Source organism: Balaenoptera acutorostrata, chromosome 19, assembly GCF_949987535.1.
Source record: "Balaenoptera acutorostrata chromosome 19, mBalAcu1.1, whole genome shotgun sequence".
Classification (NCBI taxonomy): Eukaryota; Metazoa; Chordata; class Mammalia; order Artiodactyla; family Balaenopteridae; genus Balaenoptera; species Balaenoptera acutorostrata.
This window is the reverse complement of record NC_080082.1, coordinates 24384063-24399995: the sequence shown is the minus strand read 5'-3', so window position 1 is coordinate 24399995 and position 15933 is coordinate 24384063. Positions and strand designations below refer to the sequence as shown.

General features: G+C 40.3%; 2 protein-coding genes across 4 annotated transcripts in view; one reads left to right on the top strand and one right to left on the bottom strand.

Moving 5' to 3' along the window:
- Positions 1-15933, bottom strand: part of CDH8 (cadherin 8) — a 367969-nt gene that overhangs the window by 278183 nt on the left and 73853 nt on the right. The window lies entirely within an intron of this gene.
- Positions 1629-1940, top strand: LOC114235967 (thymosin beta-10-like). The gene has a single exon (XM_057535061.1). It carries the CDS (start codon positions 1629-1631, stop codon positions 1752-1754), a length of 126 nt encoding a protein of 41 aa, XP_057391044.1. The 3' UTR covers positions 1755-1940.

The following is a 15933-nucleotide window of genomic DNA, read 5'->3' as shown; positions in this document are numbered from 1 at the left end:
TGTATTCTGTTGTTTTTGGATGGAATGTCCTATAAATACCAACTAAGTCCATCTTGTTTAATGTATCATTTAAAGCTTGTGTTTCCTTATTTATTTTCATTTTGGATGATCCATCCATTGGTGAAAGTGGAGTGTTTAAGTCCCCTACTATTATTGTGTTACTGTCGATTTCCCCTTTTATGGCTTTTAGCATTTGCCTTATGTTTTGAGGTGCTCCTATGTTGGGTGCATAAATATTTACAGTTGTTATATCTTCTTCTTGGATTGATCCCTTGATCATTATGTAGTGTCCTCCTTTGTCTCTTGTATTAGTCTTTATTTTAAAGTCTATTTTGTCTGATATGAGAATTGCTACTGCAGCTTTCTTTTGAATTCCATTTGCATGGAATACCTTTTTCCATCCCCTCACTTTCAGTCTGTATGTGTCCCTAGGTCTGAAGTGGGTCTCTTGTAGACAGCATATATATGGGTCTTGTTTTTGTATCCGTTAGGCCAGTCTATGTCTTTTGGTTGGAGCATTTAATCCATTTACATTTAAGGTAGTTATTGATATGTATGTTCCTACTACCATTTTCTTAATTGTTTTGGGTTTGTTATTGTAGGTCTTTTCCTTCTCTTGTGTTTCCTGCCTAGAGAAGTTCCTTTAGCATTTGTTGTAAAGCTGGTTTGGTGGTGCTGAATTGTATTAGCCTTTGCTTGTCTGTAAAGGTTTTAATTTCTCCATCAAATCTTAAATGACATCCTTGCTGGGTAGAGTAATCTTGGTTGTAGGTTTTTCCCTTTCATCACTTTAAACAAGTCCTGCCACACCCTTCTGGCTTGCAGAGTTTCTGCTGAAAGATCAGCTGTTAACCTTATGGGGGTTCCCTTGTATGTTATTTGCTGCTTTTCCCTTGCTGCTTTTAATAATTTTTCCTTGTCCTTAATTTTTGATAGTTTGATTAATATGTGTCTTGGTGTGTTTCTCCTTGCATTTATCCTATATGGGACTCTTTGTGTTTCCTGGACTTGATTATTTCCTTTCCCATGTTAGGGAAGTTTTCAACTATAAACTCTTCAAATATTTTCTCAGACCCTTTCTTTTTCTCTTCTTCTTCTGGGACCCCTATAATTCGAATGTTGGTGCGTTTAATGTTGTCCCAGAGGTCTCTGAGACTGTCCTCAATTCTTTTCATTCTTTTTCTTTATTCTGCTCTGCGGTAGTTATTTCCACTATTTAATCTTCCAGTTCACTTATCCGTTCTTCTGCCTCAGTTATTCTGCTATTAATTCCTTCTAGAGAATTTTTAATTTCATTTATTGTGTTGTTCATCATTGTCTGTTTGCTCTTTTAGTTCTTCTAGGTCCTTGTTAAACATTTCTTGTATTTTCTCCATTCCATTTCCAAGATTTTGGATTATTACTATCATTATAGTACTAATGCACATTGTAGTACTATAATATAATTTAGTACATTATAGTACTAAATCATTACTATGATCCACAGTTATATTACTATAAACATAGCATATAGTACTATCATTACTATGATCCACAGGATTTTGGATTTTGTCTCTTGCTGCACCAACGCGAGTCAGAGCACCGGGACCGTGGGCTTGGAGCAGAACTTTTTGGATTGTTTTAAGAAAATGGCAGAGAAACCAGACATGGGGGAAATCGCCAGCTTCGATAAGGTCAAGCTGAAGAAGATGGTGATGTCGGAGAACATCCTGGCGACCAAAGACACCATTGAGCAGGAGAAGCAAGCGAAGTGAAATTTCCTAAGAACCTGGAGTATTCTCCACCCCTGTCATCTTGGAGACCCTAGTCGTGATGTGGAGGAAGAGCCACCTGCAAGATGGACACTAGCGACAACCTGCACTGTGAACCCGGGCACTCCATGCCGATGCCACAGGCCTGTGGGTCTCTGAAGGGACCCTTCAATCGGACTGCCAAATTCTCCAGTTTGCCCTGGGATATTATAGAAAATTATTTGTATGATTAATGAAAATAAAACACACTTCGTGGCAAAAAAAAAACAAAACTAAATTATATTTAGTACATTATAGTACTAAGTATAATTTAGTATTTTTTATAGTAATAAATCCTGTGGATCATAGTAATGAGAGTACTATGTACTATATATTTTCCAAGATTTTGGATCATTACTCTACTATCATTACTCTGAATTCTTTTTGAGGTAGACTGCCTACTTCCTCTTCATTTGTTTGGTCTGGTGGGTTTTTACCTTGCTCCTTCATCTGCTGCATATTCTCTGTCTTCTCATTTTGCTTAACTTACTGTGCTTGGGGTCTCCTTTTCTCAGGCTGCAGGTGCATAGTTCCCATTGTTTTTGGTGTCTGCCCCCAGTGGGTAAGGCTGGTTCAGTGGGTTGTGTAGGCTTCCTGGTGGCGGGGACTGGTGCCTGTGTTCTGGTGGATGAGGCTGGATCTTGTCTTTCTGGTGGGCAGGTCCAAGTCTGGTGGTGTGTTTTGGGGTGTCTGTGAACTCAGTATGATTTTAGGCAGCCTCTCTGCTAATGGGTGGGATTGTGTTCCTGTCTTGCTAGTTGTTTGGCATGGGGGGTCCAGCATTGGAGCTTGCTGGCCGTTGGGTGGAACTGGGTCTTAGTGTTGAGACACAGATCTCTGGGAGAGCTCCCGCCGATTGATATTATTTGGGGCCAGGAGGTCTCTGGTGGTCCAATGTCCTGAACTTGGCTCTCCCACCTCAGAGGCTCAGGCCTGACACTAGGCTGGAGCACCAAGACCCTGTCAGCCACACAGCTCAGATAGTAAAAAAATTTTTTTAAATTATTAAAATAAAAAAATAAAAGAATAATAGTAAAAAAAAAAAAAAAGAAGAAGAAGAGAGCAACCAAACCAATAAACAAATCCACCAATGATACCAAGCACTAAAAACTAAACTAAGATAAAAATAAAAATAGAAACAAATCAGTCGCAGACAGCAAACCCCAAGTCTACAGTTGCTCCCAAAGTCCACCGCCTCAATTTTGGTATGATTCGTTGTCTATTCAGGTATTCCACAGATGCAGGGTACATCAAGTTGATTGTGGGGATTTAATCCACTGTTGAGGTTGCATGGAGAAATTTCCTTTTCTCTTCTTTGTTTGCACAGCTCCTGCGGTTCAGCTTTGGTTTTGGCCCCTCCTCTGCATGTAGGTCACCCTCAGGCATCTGTTCCCCGACCAGACAGGAGGGGGTTAAAGCAGTGGCTGATTAGGGGGCTCTTGCTCATTCAGGCCAGGGGGAGGGAGGGGTACGGAATGCGGGGCGAGCCTGCAGCGGCAGAGGCTGATGTGATGTTACAAGAGCCTCAGGCGTGCTGTGTGTTCTCCCAAGGAACTTGTCCCTGGATCACGGGACCCTGGCAGTGGAAGGCTGCATAGGCTCCCAGGGGGGTGTGGATAGTGACCTGTGCTTGCACACAGGATTCTTGGTGGCTGCAGCAGCAGTGTTAGCATTTCATGTCTGTATCCGGGGTCTGAGCTGATAGCTGCGGCTCACGCCCGTCTCTGGAGCTCGTTTAGGCAGTACTCTGAATCCCCTCTCCTCCTGCACCCTGAAACAATGGTCTCTTGCCTCTTAGGCAGCTCCAGAATTTTTCCCGGACTCCTTCGCTGCTAGCTGTGGCGCACCAGCCCCCTTCAGGCTGTGTTCACGCAGCCAACCCCAGTCCTCTCCCTGGGATCTGACCTCCGAAGCCCGAGCCTCAGCTCCCAGCCCCCGCCCGCCCCAGTGGGTGAGCAGACAAGTCTCTCAGGTTTGCCCTCCACACCCCTGTTGCTGCACTCTCCTCCGTGGCTTGAAGCTTCCCCCCCCAACCCGCCCGGCGCCAGTGAAGGGGCTTCCTAGTGTGTGGAAACTTTTCCTCCTTCACAGCTCCCTCCCAGAGGTGCAGGTCCCCTCCCTATTCTTTTGTCTCTGTTTTTTTCTTTTGCCCTACCCAGGTACGTGGGGATTTTCTTGCCTTTTGGGAAGTCTAAGGTCTTCTGCCAGTGTTCAGTAGGTGTTCTGTAGGAGTTGTTCCACATTTAGATGTATTGTTGATGTATTTGTGGGGAGGAAGATGATCTCCAGGTCTTACTCCTCCGCCATCTAGAAGGTCCCCCTCTTTTTTATTTCTAAGTGAAAAGTATATCTATAGGAAATTGTGGAAACCATAAGAATTGAAGATCGTGTACTGCATGGTGCCTAGCAAAATTCTAAAGAAAGCATTGCTTTTAATACCTTTATTACAGTGTTTCTGGAGAGGATATTTAGAAAAAAATAAAATACATAAATTTTAGAATCAGGCATGTCAGGACTTGAGTTCAATTTCCAACAGCTGGTGCCTGCTCAAACTTCTATTTTCTCCTTTGAAGTAGGTAGGTATGAACACACTTACTTAGTAAATTAGGAAGCTGAGGTTTGAAAGGTACACTATTTGGTATACAGTAATTGTGCAGGACATATAGTTTTGTTCCACCTTTTCCCCTTGTACATGTTAACCCTCTTGACCCTGAAAACAAGATGGAATTTAGAAAGAACAAAGATATTCTGAAGTTCAATGCCACTGAATGACTTGTCCAAGGAGGCACAGCTCATAAATAAATACCTGCAGATTCTAGATCTCTGCCTTTTGGTCTCTTAATAAATATTTGCTAAGCTGAACGACAGCGTTGTTCTTCTTCTCTTGGTTGGTGGAAAACAATCTTTTTGTAAAAAAATATTTATTTACTTTATTTATTTTTATTTTTGGCTGTGTCGGGTCATAGCTGTGGCACATGGGCTCAGTAGTTGCGGGGCTTAGATGCCCCATGAGGCATGTGGGATCTTAGTTCCCCGACCAGGGATCGAACCCATGTCCCCTGCATTGGAAGGCAGATTCTCAACCACTGGACCACCAGGGAAATCCCGAAAAACAATGTTATGTAAAGAATTCAGAGAGGAGAAGAGAAGTAATTGAGGATCTAGTAACTGAGGATCTGGAATCAGACTGTAGGTAACTAAAGTTGACCAAATCTGGTTATCTGGTTCCCAGGTAAGAGGTCAATTCTCCTATTTACTGAGTGGAATATTCCAAAGTGATTGAAGCAGTGTCTCTACTAATTTACCAAGTACTCTTTTGCTGATGGGTCTAAAACAGGTCTTTGCTTCTTAAACCCAAGAATTTCAAGATTGCTCAAAAACAGTATCACAAACATTATCAAAATAACTCCAAACCATTATTTATTTCCCATACATGAATGCTACTGTAGATCTTATTTCTAAATTGAAGTATATTTCACTTTAGGTTTGGGTATGATTATTATTACAATGATTATGAGGAAATAAGGCAAATATGACTTTTCTATAAGGTACTGAGTTTTTTAAAAAATATCTAAACAGTTTGAATAAAAACTGTATTAAATGTGTCAAGGAAAAGGCTGATCATTCCCCAAAAATGTATTTTTGTAACTGTACCATTCAATCTTTCGTACTTTTCAGTCATACAGAGTCATACAAACATATCTTGAGTCCCTATTATTTTCCAGAGGAGTTACACACAGAGACGATGAATAAAACGTGACCCCTTCCTTCAAGAAATTCTCATTCTAGGTTGAATTCTCTCCTCCTGGAATACATGAGTCAATGGAAAACAAAAATGGAATAGAGTTCATGTTTCGGGTAGTGTAAATCTGAGAGAAATTACACTACATTTTTTTTCTCTAAATGAAGTAACACTCCTTTTCAGACTTAATACATGGATATGCTTTTTTCCCTTCATTCTACATATTTGTTTCAATTCTTTCTTAGAGAAGCTTCATTCATTACTCTAGAGTATTGTAAATTATGTCTAAGATTAAAATAAATATCAAACAGTGTTAAAACTGTATTTAAATTTCAGCATGGAATTGCTATTGGCCAACTTACAAGGCTGTTGTGGCTCTGTTCTCAAATAATAGATGCCACAAGGAAATGAAAATAATCCAAGGACATGTGCATTTGATGGAGTTCATATTACAGTGAGACAGTCAGGCAAACTATGTGGTTGAGAGCACAGGGACTCCTGATCACGCATAGCTAACAAGCATGCCCTCCCTGTCCATACTTCTGTCCTAGTTAGCTAGCCATTAAGAAGCCCACTTTGGGGACTTCCCAGGTGGCGCAGTGGTTAAGAATTCACCTGCCAATGCAGGGGATACGGGTTCGAGTCCTGGTCCGGGAAGATCCCACGGAACAACTAAGCCCGTGCGCCACAACTACTGAAGCCTGTGCTCCTAGAGCCCGTGCTCTGCAGCAAGAGAAGCCACCGCAACGAGAAGCCCGCACACTACAACGAAGAGTAGCCCCTGCTCACTGCAACTAGAGAAAGCCTGCGGGCAGCAACGAAGATCCAATGCAGCCAAAAATAAATAAATAAATAAATAATTTTTAAAAAGAATCCCACTTTGATAATGGCAACACAACGAGAAAAACCACATGTAAATCAATCAGTTGGTAATTACCAACTGAACTACATTTAATGACACCAAACTGGGACAAGATCTGAGAAGATGTTTAAGTGGTGCTGACACTGTAAAGAATAACATAATAAAACAGAAAGACATTAAGAAATCTATCAAAGGGTTAACTTAAGCCTGACTGTAAGAATTAGCTTCTGAGTATTTCTGATCTCTTGCTTTTCTGATTTGAATCTGATTACGTAAGTTTAGGTTTAAAAAATTCATGAAATTGGAAGAAACATCCAAAAGGGGCTTAGAACACAGTCAACACTTAACATCTAGCACAGTGTCTCTCCAATAGCAGACACGCTACTCATTCATTATTCACCAAATATTACGAATATGTAACCAGAATACAACTGGGGCCCCAAGTGGCAAAGAACCCGTCCAGCGCTGACTGAAAGAAGCAGCAGTCCAACAATTGATGCTAAATGCATATTTTTAATCCCTCTCAAGAATATGCTGAAGACAAGAGCATGTGTTAATTGTTCAGTACAGTATCTTTTTATTAGAAAATTATCTTTCTTCTCTCAATACTTTTGATAAAATTGGGGCAGGGAAACATACTCCTCTGATGATGGAAGTAGCAGAGGGGGTGAATATTTTTTAAAATAATCTTAAGCACCCAAAGTGATCAAATATATTTTGGGGAACTTATGTGCTGTGTTGACTTTATGCTATATCACTAATGTGGAGACACACAAAACAGGTCGGCATATTAAAAGTCTGATTACCAAAATAGATAGCTAGTGGGAAGCAGCCGCACAGCACAGGGAGATAAGCTCAGTGCTTTGTGACCACTTAGAGGGGTGGGATAGGGAGGGTGGGAGGGAGACGCAAAAGGGAGGAGATACGGGGATATATGTATATGTATAGCTGATTCACTTTGTCATAACGCAGAAACTATCACACCATTGTAAAGCAATTATACTCCAGTAAAGATGTTAAAAAAAAAAAAAGTCTGATTACTCCTGCAGCAAAGAAACATGTTAATATGACAAACTTGCAGGTTTTGTGGTGAACACTGGGAAACGTTAGTTCATGTGACATCTATTAATACCTCACAGGATACACTTGAGTAAATGTTAGAGTTAAGACATCTTAAGCTCCATGAACCACAGCATCACACTTGTGTTTCCTGTGCCCTGATTTTTTACAGCATGTGTAGCCTGAATAAGCCTGAAATCAAGACAGCCAGGGACCTGTAAATGATGTGGTACAGCAAAATTATTGATAAAGCCCTTTCTGTCTGTAAAGGATGAGTCCAGCACACTCTCTGGTAAGTGGTACAGGTTGTAATACAGAAGGCAAGACCTTTTGATCCCAAATGGATTTTTTTCCCCTCTCTGACTTATGTGTTAAGAGAAGGTACTAGAGATTAGACAGAAAGTAGAATATTTTTAGCTGAGAAGCAGCTCTTCTTAAGACAGACAACTTTAGGGAAATATTGCAGGAAGGCACTAGATTTTACTCTATTTAGCAAATGTGCATAGGAGTTCAATACTTGTTTGTTGAGTGAATCAATGTTGAAAAGATTAAATGACATGAGTGCAGAGTACCATGGGGAATGTAACTGGGTGTCAATCCCCCCTATTGCTTTTGATCAAATGGCTTAGTGCCAAAAATGATAATATTAAAAAAAAAAAAAAAACTCAAGATGTGATATTTTCTTATTTTCCTCCCCAACACCAGGTCAACTATTATTTCTAATTCTTCATGTCTTTATGCCACTAACACTCCACACTCCAGTCTTTGGCTAAGAGTAATACTAATAATAATAGTAATAATAATAAACAGATATATTTAAATGAGTGCTTCCTTTGTATCAGACATTATGCTAAGCAATACATATATACTTTGTTTAGTCCTCTCAATACACCTATGAAAAATCCCATATTATCTTACTTTCACATTTGAAAAATATGGAACTCAAAGAAATTGAGTAAATTGCCCTAGGTCATTCCACTAGTGGGGAAAAACTGGGATTCAAAACCAAAAGGCTCTGCTTGTCTTCACTACTGAGTCTCATATTTACTCTACTGAAGGTAAAAGCCAGAAATAATTTCTAGGCCACCACTAACTTTTAATTGCAGCACCTTTATAGGACATCAGCAATTCCTATAACACCTATGGCTCCTCCTTCTTTTCTCTTTACTCATTTAAAGGGATATGATTTCCCAGGCATCCACCATGCTAAGCAATTGAATACTGCAGGTCCCCTCACCAAGAGGAAATGCATTTTCAATATCATAATGCAAGTCGATGGGAAAATAGGATTTGCTTCACAGGAATTTGCCAACTTTGCTGGAATTCATTCATTGCATAAGTTAGTAGAAACCTTTGATGTAGAAAGAAATAGAATAAACCTTAAATCAGTTATTGAATATTATTAGGCATCCTGAAGGCAGTACCCATGTCTTCTTGTTCATCAGTGTATCTTCCAAAGTAGAGTTCTTTAGACCTGATGTTTAATAATTGCCTGATGAAATAAATTCTTTTTTGAAATTTGTGAAAATTACTTTTATTATTAATATGAGTTAAAATAAGCCAGTAAACTCTAATTTCCTGCATGAGTTTATTACATAGAAACAAAATACCAGTACTACAGTTGAAGAATACCATGAGGGAATTCCATTCAATAATTAATTCAAACATAAATATATTTTGAGCTCCTTTACTGTGTTAGGTGCTGAGACTATAATGGTTAACACCAAGAAAATAATAATGTATAGTTTGACTTGGGGGACAGACTTACGGTTTTCTTTATGTTTTGTGTTTACTTTTGGTATTTGTGTTGCTAAGTGTTATAGAAGATAAGTATTGGGTATCATGTGAAAATGAAGGAAGAGATTTGACTTCATGAAGGGGTGTCAGGGAAGGCTTCTCAAATGAAATAAATATTTAACTGAGATTTTTCAGAAAGGTTAGGAGTTAATGTGGAGTTGGGATGGCATGGGAGGTGAATTCAAGATAGAAGAAAGAGCCTATGAAAAACCCAGAGGGAAAAAGCCCATGTAAACATCAAGAAATGGAAGGGAAAAAAAAAAAAAAAGAAATGGAAGGAGGCCAGATTATGTTGAAGAGGATGCATGGTCTGCAGAAGGTTGACTAGAAAGGCAGGGGCAAGTCATGTGATGTCTATTATAGATCATCAAGATTTCATCTCCTATATGTAAAGAAGAACGATTAATGTGTAGTATCTCACATGATCTTTTCAAAATGCACATCAAATTGTATCACCTCTGTGATTAAGTATAGAGTGCAAATTGGGAAGGGGAGTAAATGGATGCAAGGAAATCACCTGGGATATCTTTTCAATAAATCATGAAAGTAGTTGATCATTTGGACCTCAAGGGTAGAAGAGGAAAGATTGGTAGGTGGAGGGACTCAACATATTTAGAATGTAAAATCTTCACAAAGCACAGTACTACTTCCATATTTTTGCTTTTTTCCCTTCCATCTACTTGATTTTTTTTCTATACCAGAATACCATTAATTCTATTTGTTGTTCTTTGTGCAAATGTATTTAAAAATAACGTATCATATTGTTATTAGTGGGAAACTAGTATTATAAATACTAGCGCTTGTCTCCCAAAATCTCTGAGCACAAGACCAATTCTGTTTCACTTAGAAAACAGATACTGGTTAAGTATTATGAGCGAAAGACATGCTATGACTATGTGGAAACATTCTCTTTCAAATATCAAGGACTGAGGACTAAACAAAGAATAACTGCTACCAAAAGATTCAATTTTCTTTCAAGTTATATTGGTCAACTTTATAAAATCATCTCAATTCATATAGCATGTTTGGAACATATTCTTCCCCTATTTAGAGACTGATGGGTGGAGTCTTCCACTCAGTTGAAATCTTTTCATGGCAGGGTTTCCTATATCTCAGGAGGACACATTTCTAAGTCAACTGACCACCTCTCATCTATCTGCTATGGAGAAAGGAAGTATAAAAAACTAGATATGGTGTTTGTCCCTCTCGGTTTCACACCCTCTCCCCTACTCAGGATTTCATGTCCAGTACCAGTCTCGACAGTGATTTTAATATGATGCTCTCTAGAATGACTAGGAACGGGCTTTACACATCTCTATACTCCTAGCACCTGGGACTAAACTTGAACCATGATAAATACTCTAAACATATTTGCAGAACAAAAATTCTTTTGAGAATCAGTTCAACTGCACATAATTATTTGATTTTTGAAAACTGACTCCCAATTTTTATGGGAAAAGTGAGACATCTAAATAATAATTCTGTAAGTATAAACTCTGCTTGGTAGTAACAATCTTAAAAGTGGACACATAATGAACTACCACTAACACTGTATTTCAAAGGTAATCTTCTAAAGTAGGTATTGGCTCTGTTTCACAGATGAGAAGGTAAATGAGAGTTGGGAAAACGATTTAACCAAGGCCATAGACCCAGTAAGTGTTTAAGAAATGGAATTCCAAAAAGCAAATAAACAAACAAACAACAAAACAAAACAAAAAAAACAAACAAAAAAGAAATGGAATTCCATCTAATGAAGACCATGCTATCCTCCACTGCAGAATATTGACATTCATAGAAACAGGTGGATTCAGAGTAGATCAGGGGTTAATGTAATATTGCTTGGCAAATCATTTCAGCAGAAGCAAGTTAGTGGAAGTGGCTATATATTCAAAATTAGGTTTTGGCCAATTAATTCTTAATTACACGATCAGAGACTCAAGAGATCAGTCACTAGTCCTTTCTCCTCCCCTTAGACATATACACACACACACACACACACACACACACACACACACACACACACACACACACACACACACACACACACACACACACACACACACCCATGAAAGGTTCTAGCTGCTCTCAGGAATCAAAGCATATCCTGGCAGTATTTGTCTAAGAATAAAGCTTCAAATGTCTAAGCAAGACCACCTACAGTCTATCTGATTGTTCCCTTCAAGGAAGCCAGAAAGAATGTCAATTTAAGAGCCAGGAGCAGCAGCTAAGTGTAGTTTAAAACGAACACATTGGAAACCCTCCCTATCTGCCAGGTTCACCGTTTCTGTGAAACAGAACACCAGTTAATGTGACTTCAAGAGACTCCAACTATTTAAGTAGCCATTCAGCTCAGGTACAAAAAAGTATAGTGTAGAATTTAAGGATGGAAATAAAAGGACTGAAAAATATATGAACAACCACATAGAGATGTATGAACACAAACACATATACACTCAGGCACACACATTCATTTGCTCTGGTCCAGCCACACAGGCTATCTGAACAGGACGAATTTTCTTGCAACACAGATCCTTTGAATCTGGTATTTTCTCAATGGATGAAATACTTTCCACATGAATCTTTACATAAATGGTTTCTCACCCTTCAGGTTACAGCCTGAATATAACCCCACCTCTGCTGAGCACCATATTTAAAATTGTTTCTTCTCCCTTCTCCCATTCATCCTTAACATGTCTTTTCCTTCATCTTTATAGTCCCAGAACCCAGCACAGTGTCTGCGTTACACTAGGCACTCAACAGAATTTTCTGTTAATGTCAGGCACTCCACTAAACAGATTCTACTAGGACAATGGATGGTTACACACGCTGGAATACAATTGTACACTGACTATATTCCCAATTGTTTTAGAGACTGAGTATATGCAGAATAAAATGGTGCAGAAATGCAGAAATAAAACATGTGCCTGTCCTCAAGAACCTCCTGTCCAGTGAGAGAGGAGATAAGTACACTTATCTCAAGAGATAAGAAAGCACAGAGGATTAAGGAACTTTGGAAAAGGGAAGCCAAGCCAGTCCACATGAGGCAAGGAAAATTCCAGAGGTCAGTGATAGCTTAGGTGGGTTTCTAGAGACTGAGCAAAATAAAAGAGTGCTTGGAACTGCTCTCCAGTCAAAAGAAAAAGTATGTATGCAGGCCTGAAGTTATGAGAGTTCTTTGCTCTATCTGAAAGTTGAATTAATCTATATGAGTGTGGTGGTATGTGGGAAAATAGCTAAACAAAGCAGAGTTATATCAATGTAAGAAAGCAATATTGTCACATTCATCTATAACAGTAACACAGTAAAGTTCTACAATGCTTATAATTTAGATCAGGCCTTATCAATGTGTCAAAGCCTTTTCCCACCATGGCTGTTGGCCTACCATTCCGGAGGGATGCCAAAAAAAAAAGCAGAAGTCAAGAGCATGGGCTCTGAAGTCAAAATACTTGACATGAATCTCAGTTTCCCACTTTCTCTAAGGCCACCTGTTTGGAGAGTCATAGGCTCAACCTCAGTTCCTTCATCCATGCTCCAGGGTAGGGATGAATAGGAATCTTCAAAACAGCCTTATGAAGCAAAGTGATGCACATGAGAAGATGTGCACAAGGAGTGTCATGTAATACTTAATAAAAACAATCGTCACTCTCCTGAACACCTTCCTTACTACCCACACATCTGAGGTTATTTACTAAAAGTAGTACTTCAGAGACAATTTGCTTCTCTACTCAACAGTGTGACACAGAAGGCTCTCCCTGATCTGAGCCTGACCATTTCTCTCCAGGTCCATCTCCAGTCAATAAAACCCCAAGCCATTCCCTGAACTAAAGCCTCAAGGACAGTGTTAAAGCCCCAGGCACAACTCCTTACACCATCTCACAGTCACATATACTGTTTGCTCTCTCTGCCTGAAGTCCTTTCTCTCATTTGTCCAACTCCTGATTTTCCTTCAAAAGTCAACTGGATTCTCACTTGTTCCTGAAAGCCTTCTTTGATCCCCTGCATCTCCCACCTCTGTCTGACTTCAGTGCCTCTAACACTACACGTGCGCACGGGGCACTTCTCACCTAGGAAAAGCCAGGGTCTACTGTAATGACTGGTTTAAATATCCACATGTCTGGCTGCAAACCAGCTACATAATTCGTGATGCCCAGTACAAAATGAAGACGCAGGGAATAAAGGTACTAAAATATGAAATACTTTCCTTTCTCTCCAGGCTCCTTTCTCTCATCAGACTTCACTCACAAGAGTGACAGCAGGGAATGAATCCAGGCATGGGGGCCCTTCTGAGCAGCAGAGGCCTTTGTGACTCCACAGATTTTACGCACAAGAAACCTGCCCTGTCTCTCCAGAAGCTGAGTCCTTAGGGCATAATCACCACATGGCCTATTTTTTCTGTCTTCAGCACAGAGCCTATCACAGTGGAGCACTCAATACATGTTTACTGAAGATGTTTCTGAATAGTGCAGTGTGACATATGGAATCCATAGCCTAATATTCACAAATACTCTAATGTTGAAAGAAATGCAGCATGCAAACAGAAACAATGGGTGAATTTCTGGTACTTCAGAGCTGTTGCCCCTTCTTTATTCAGTCCGGATGCCTGTTTCCATCCCATCCTTCTTTCTTTCCTCCTCAATCATCCATCACCGACACTGTCTTGACTGGCTGGATCCTTGTGGTCAAGCTGAGCAGTATACTTCATACTTTTAAAAACTATTGTCGGAGCTCTCTCTGATAGCTTTAAGAGCGTTCACGTCACTTTCACTTTCTTTCTCTCATCCACATTCTCTGAGGATTTGCATTCCTTAAAGTTCTAAGATGAAAGTTCTAAGAAAATCAGAGTAGCATCCCAAATGAGCTCCTGCTTCTACTCTGGCCTTGAAGACAGAACCTCTTAAAAAGCACGTATCGGATCGCGTTACTCTCCCACTCAGAGTCTTCAGTGGCCGCAAATCTGCATCACATATTTCTCGGTCGCATCCCTGTCCACCTCCACAGCCCTCCCTGCCCGTCTCTCTCCTCTGCCTCCCTCAGGACGATGGTGATGATGCCACAGTGCTCTCTTCCTTTCCTTATACCTGACCAGCTCCTCCCCATTCCAGGGAAAGAGTTTTCACAGTGCTTTCCTTCCAGCTTCTGCTCTGATGTTACCCCTGCCCAGAGGAAATCCCTACCTGCATTACTGTTTATCTCCTATCCCTGCCTTATACATAGCACTTACATAAGTAAGTATAGTTCTCTTCCCTTCCAAGATAAATTGACTGCTTCACACCAAAATCATGTTAGGTAAGACTGTCTTCTACACTTCTGCATCTCTATACCAAGAACAATGCCTAGCAAAGAGCAGATACTCAGTAAATCTTTGTGAAAGTTGTTAAAAGTGGGAAAATTACAAATGCTAAGTAAACGTGTCTCCCTAAGACTGGGATTAGTCCTGAGTCCTCACTAGGCGTGGGGTGGGGAAAGGAGCAGGCACGAGGAGGATGTCACCATGACTGTGCCACCCACAGCATCTCCGGTTACCATCATGGGACCCCGTGGATCTGCTGTTTGAGGAAAGTGCTGGGCACGTCTGTCTTAAGCCCTGTTAGTCTTGGGCTGCTGGCCTAAAGCCTTGCTTCTAATACTGTTGAACTGAATGGGCTCTGACTTAAAATTGGTATTCATTCCTTTCCTTCAAAAACTAAATGTGTGGGCTTCCCTGGTGGCGCAGTGGTTGAGAATCTGCCTGCTAATGCAGGGGACACGGGTTCGAGCCCTGGTCTGGGAAGATCCCACATGCCGCGGAGCAACTAGGCCCGTGAGCCACAACTACTGAGCCTGCGCGTCTGGAGCTTGTGCTCCGCAACAAGAGAGGCCGCGACAGTGAGAGGCCCGCACACTGCGATGAAGAGTGGCCCCCGCTTGCCACAACTAGAGAAAGCCCTCGCACAGAAACGAAGACCCAACACAGCTAAATATAAATAAATTAATTAATTAATTAAAATGAATAATGCTTTAAAAAAAACCAAAAAACTAAATGTGTGCTGTCCCTTCTGTTTTTGTGAGAAAAGTATGGCATAACTTGACAAAATGGAACATTGGTATAAAATTGTATAAAATAAACGTAAGCCTTTTCCCAAGTCTACCTCCCAACCTGCCTGAGGCAATACTTGATAACTTCCCCAAGTGCATATTTCCAGACGTTTTCTATCTTCATCTACATTAGCATGCATGCAGCATTTATTTTCTTTATAAAAATGGGAGAAATAAAGCACAAATTTGCAGCATCTTTTGACCGTTTTTCATTTAATCTGTTTTAGAAATCAGTTACCACATTGTATCTAGATCAGTTTGGTATGTTTAGTGACTCTGCGCCATTCCATGGTACACATAAAGCATAATTTACCTTAAAAAATGTTTCCTTTGATAAACATTTAAATTCATTCTTCTCTCCCCACCCCCACCTCCATTATGAGGTTGGTTTCTGAATATTAGAGCTGTTTTGTATCTCATGCTCACTGCCTTACTATGGGAATATGGGAAACTGATTCTTCCCGCAGAGTGAAAAACAAAGTGGGAGTGGGAGGGGTGGGAGGGGGAGCAGACACAGAAAGCTGGCCCCTAGCAAACCCCTCTCCACGTCTCCACTACGCCAACAGGACCATCAGTGAGGTGACCGGTACAAGGGATCCAAAATCCTG

Bases quoted from the DNA above. Each gene is read 5' to 3' on its own strand.
- LOC114235967 (XM_057535061.1), top strand. From the start codon at position 1,629: ATGGCAGAGAAACCAGACATGGGGGAAATCGCCAGCTTCGATAAGGTC.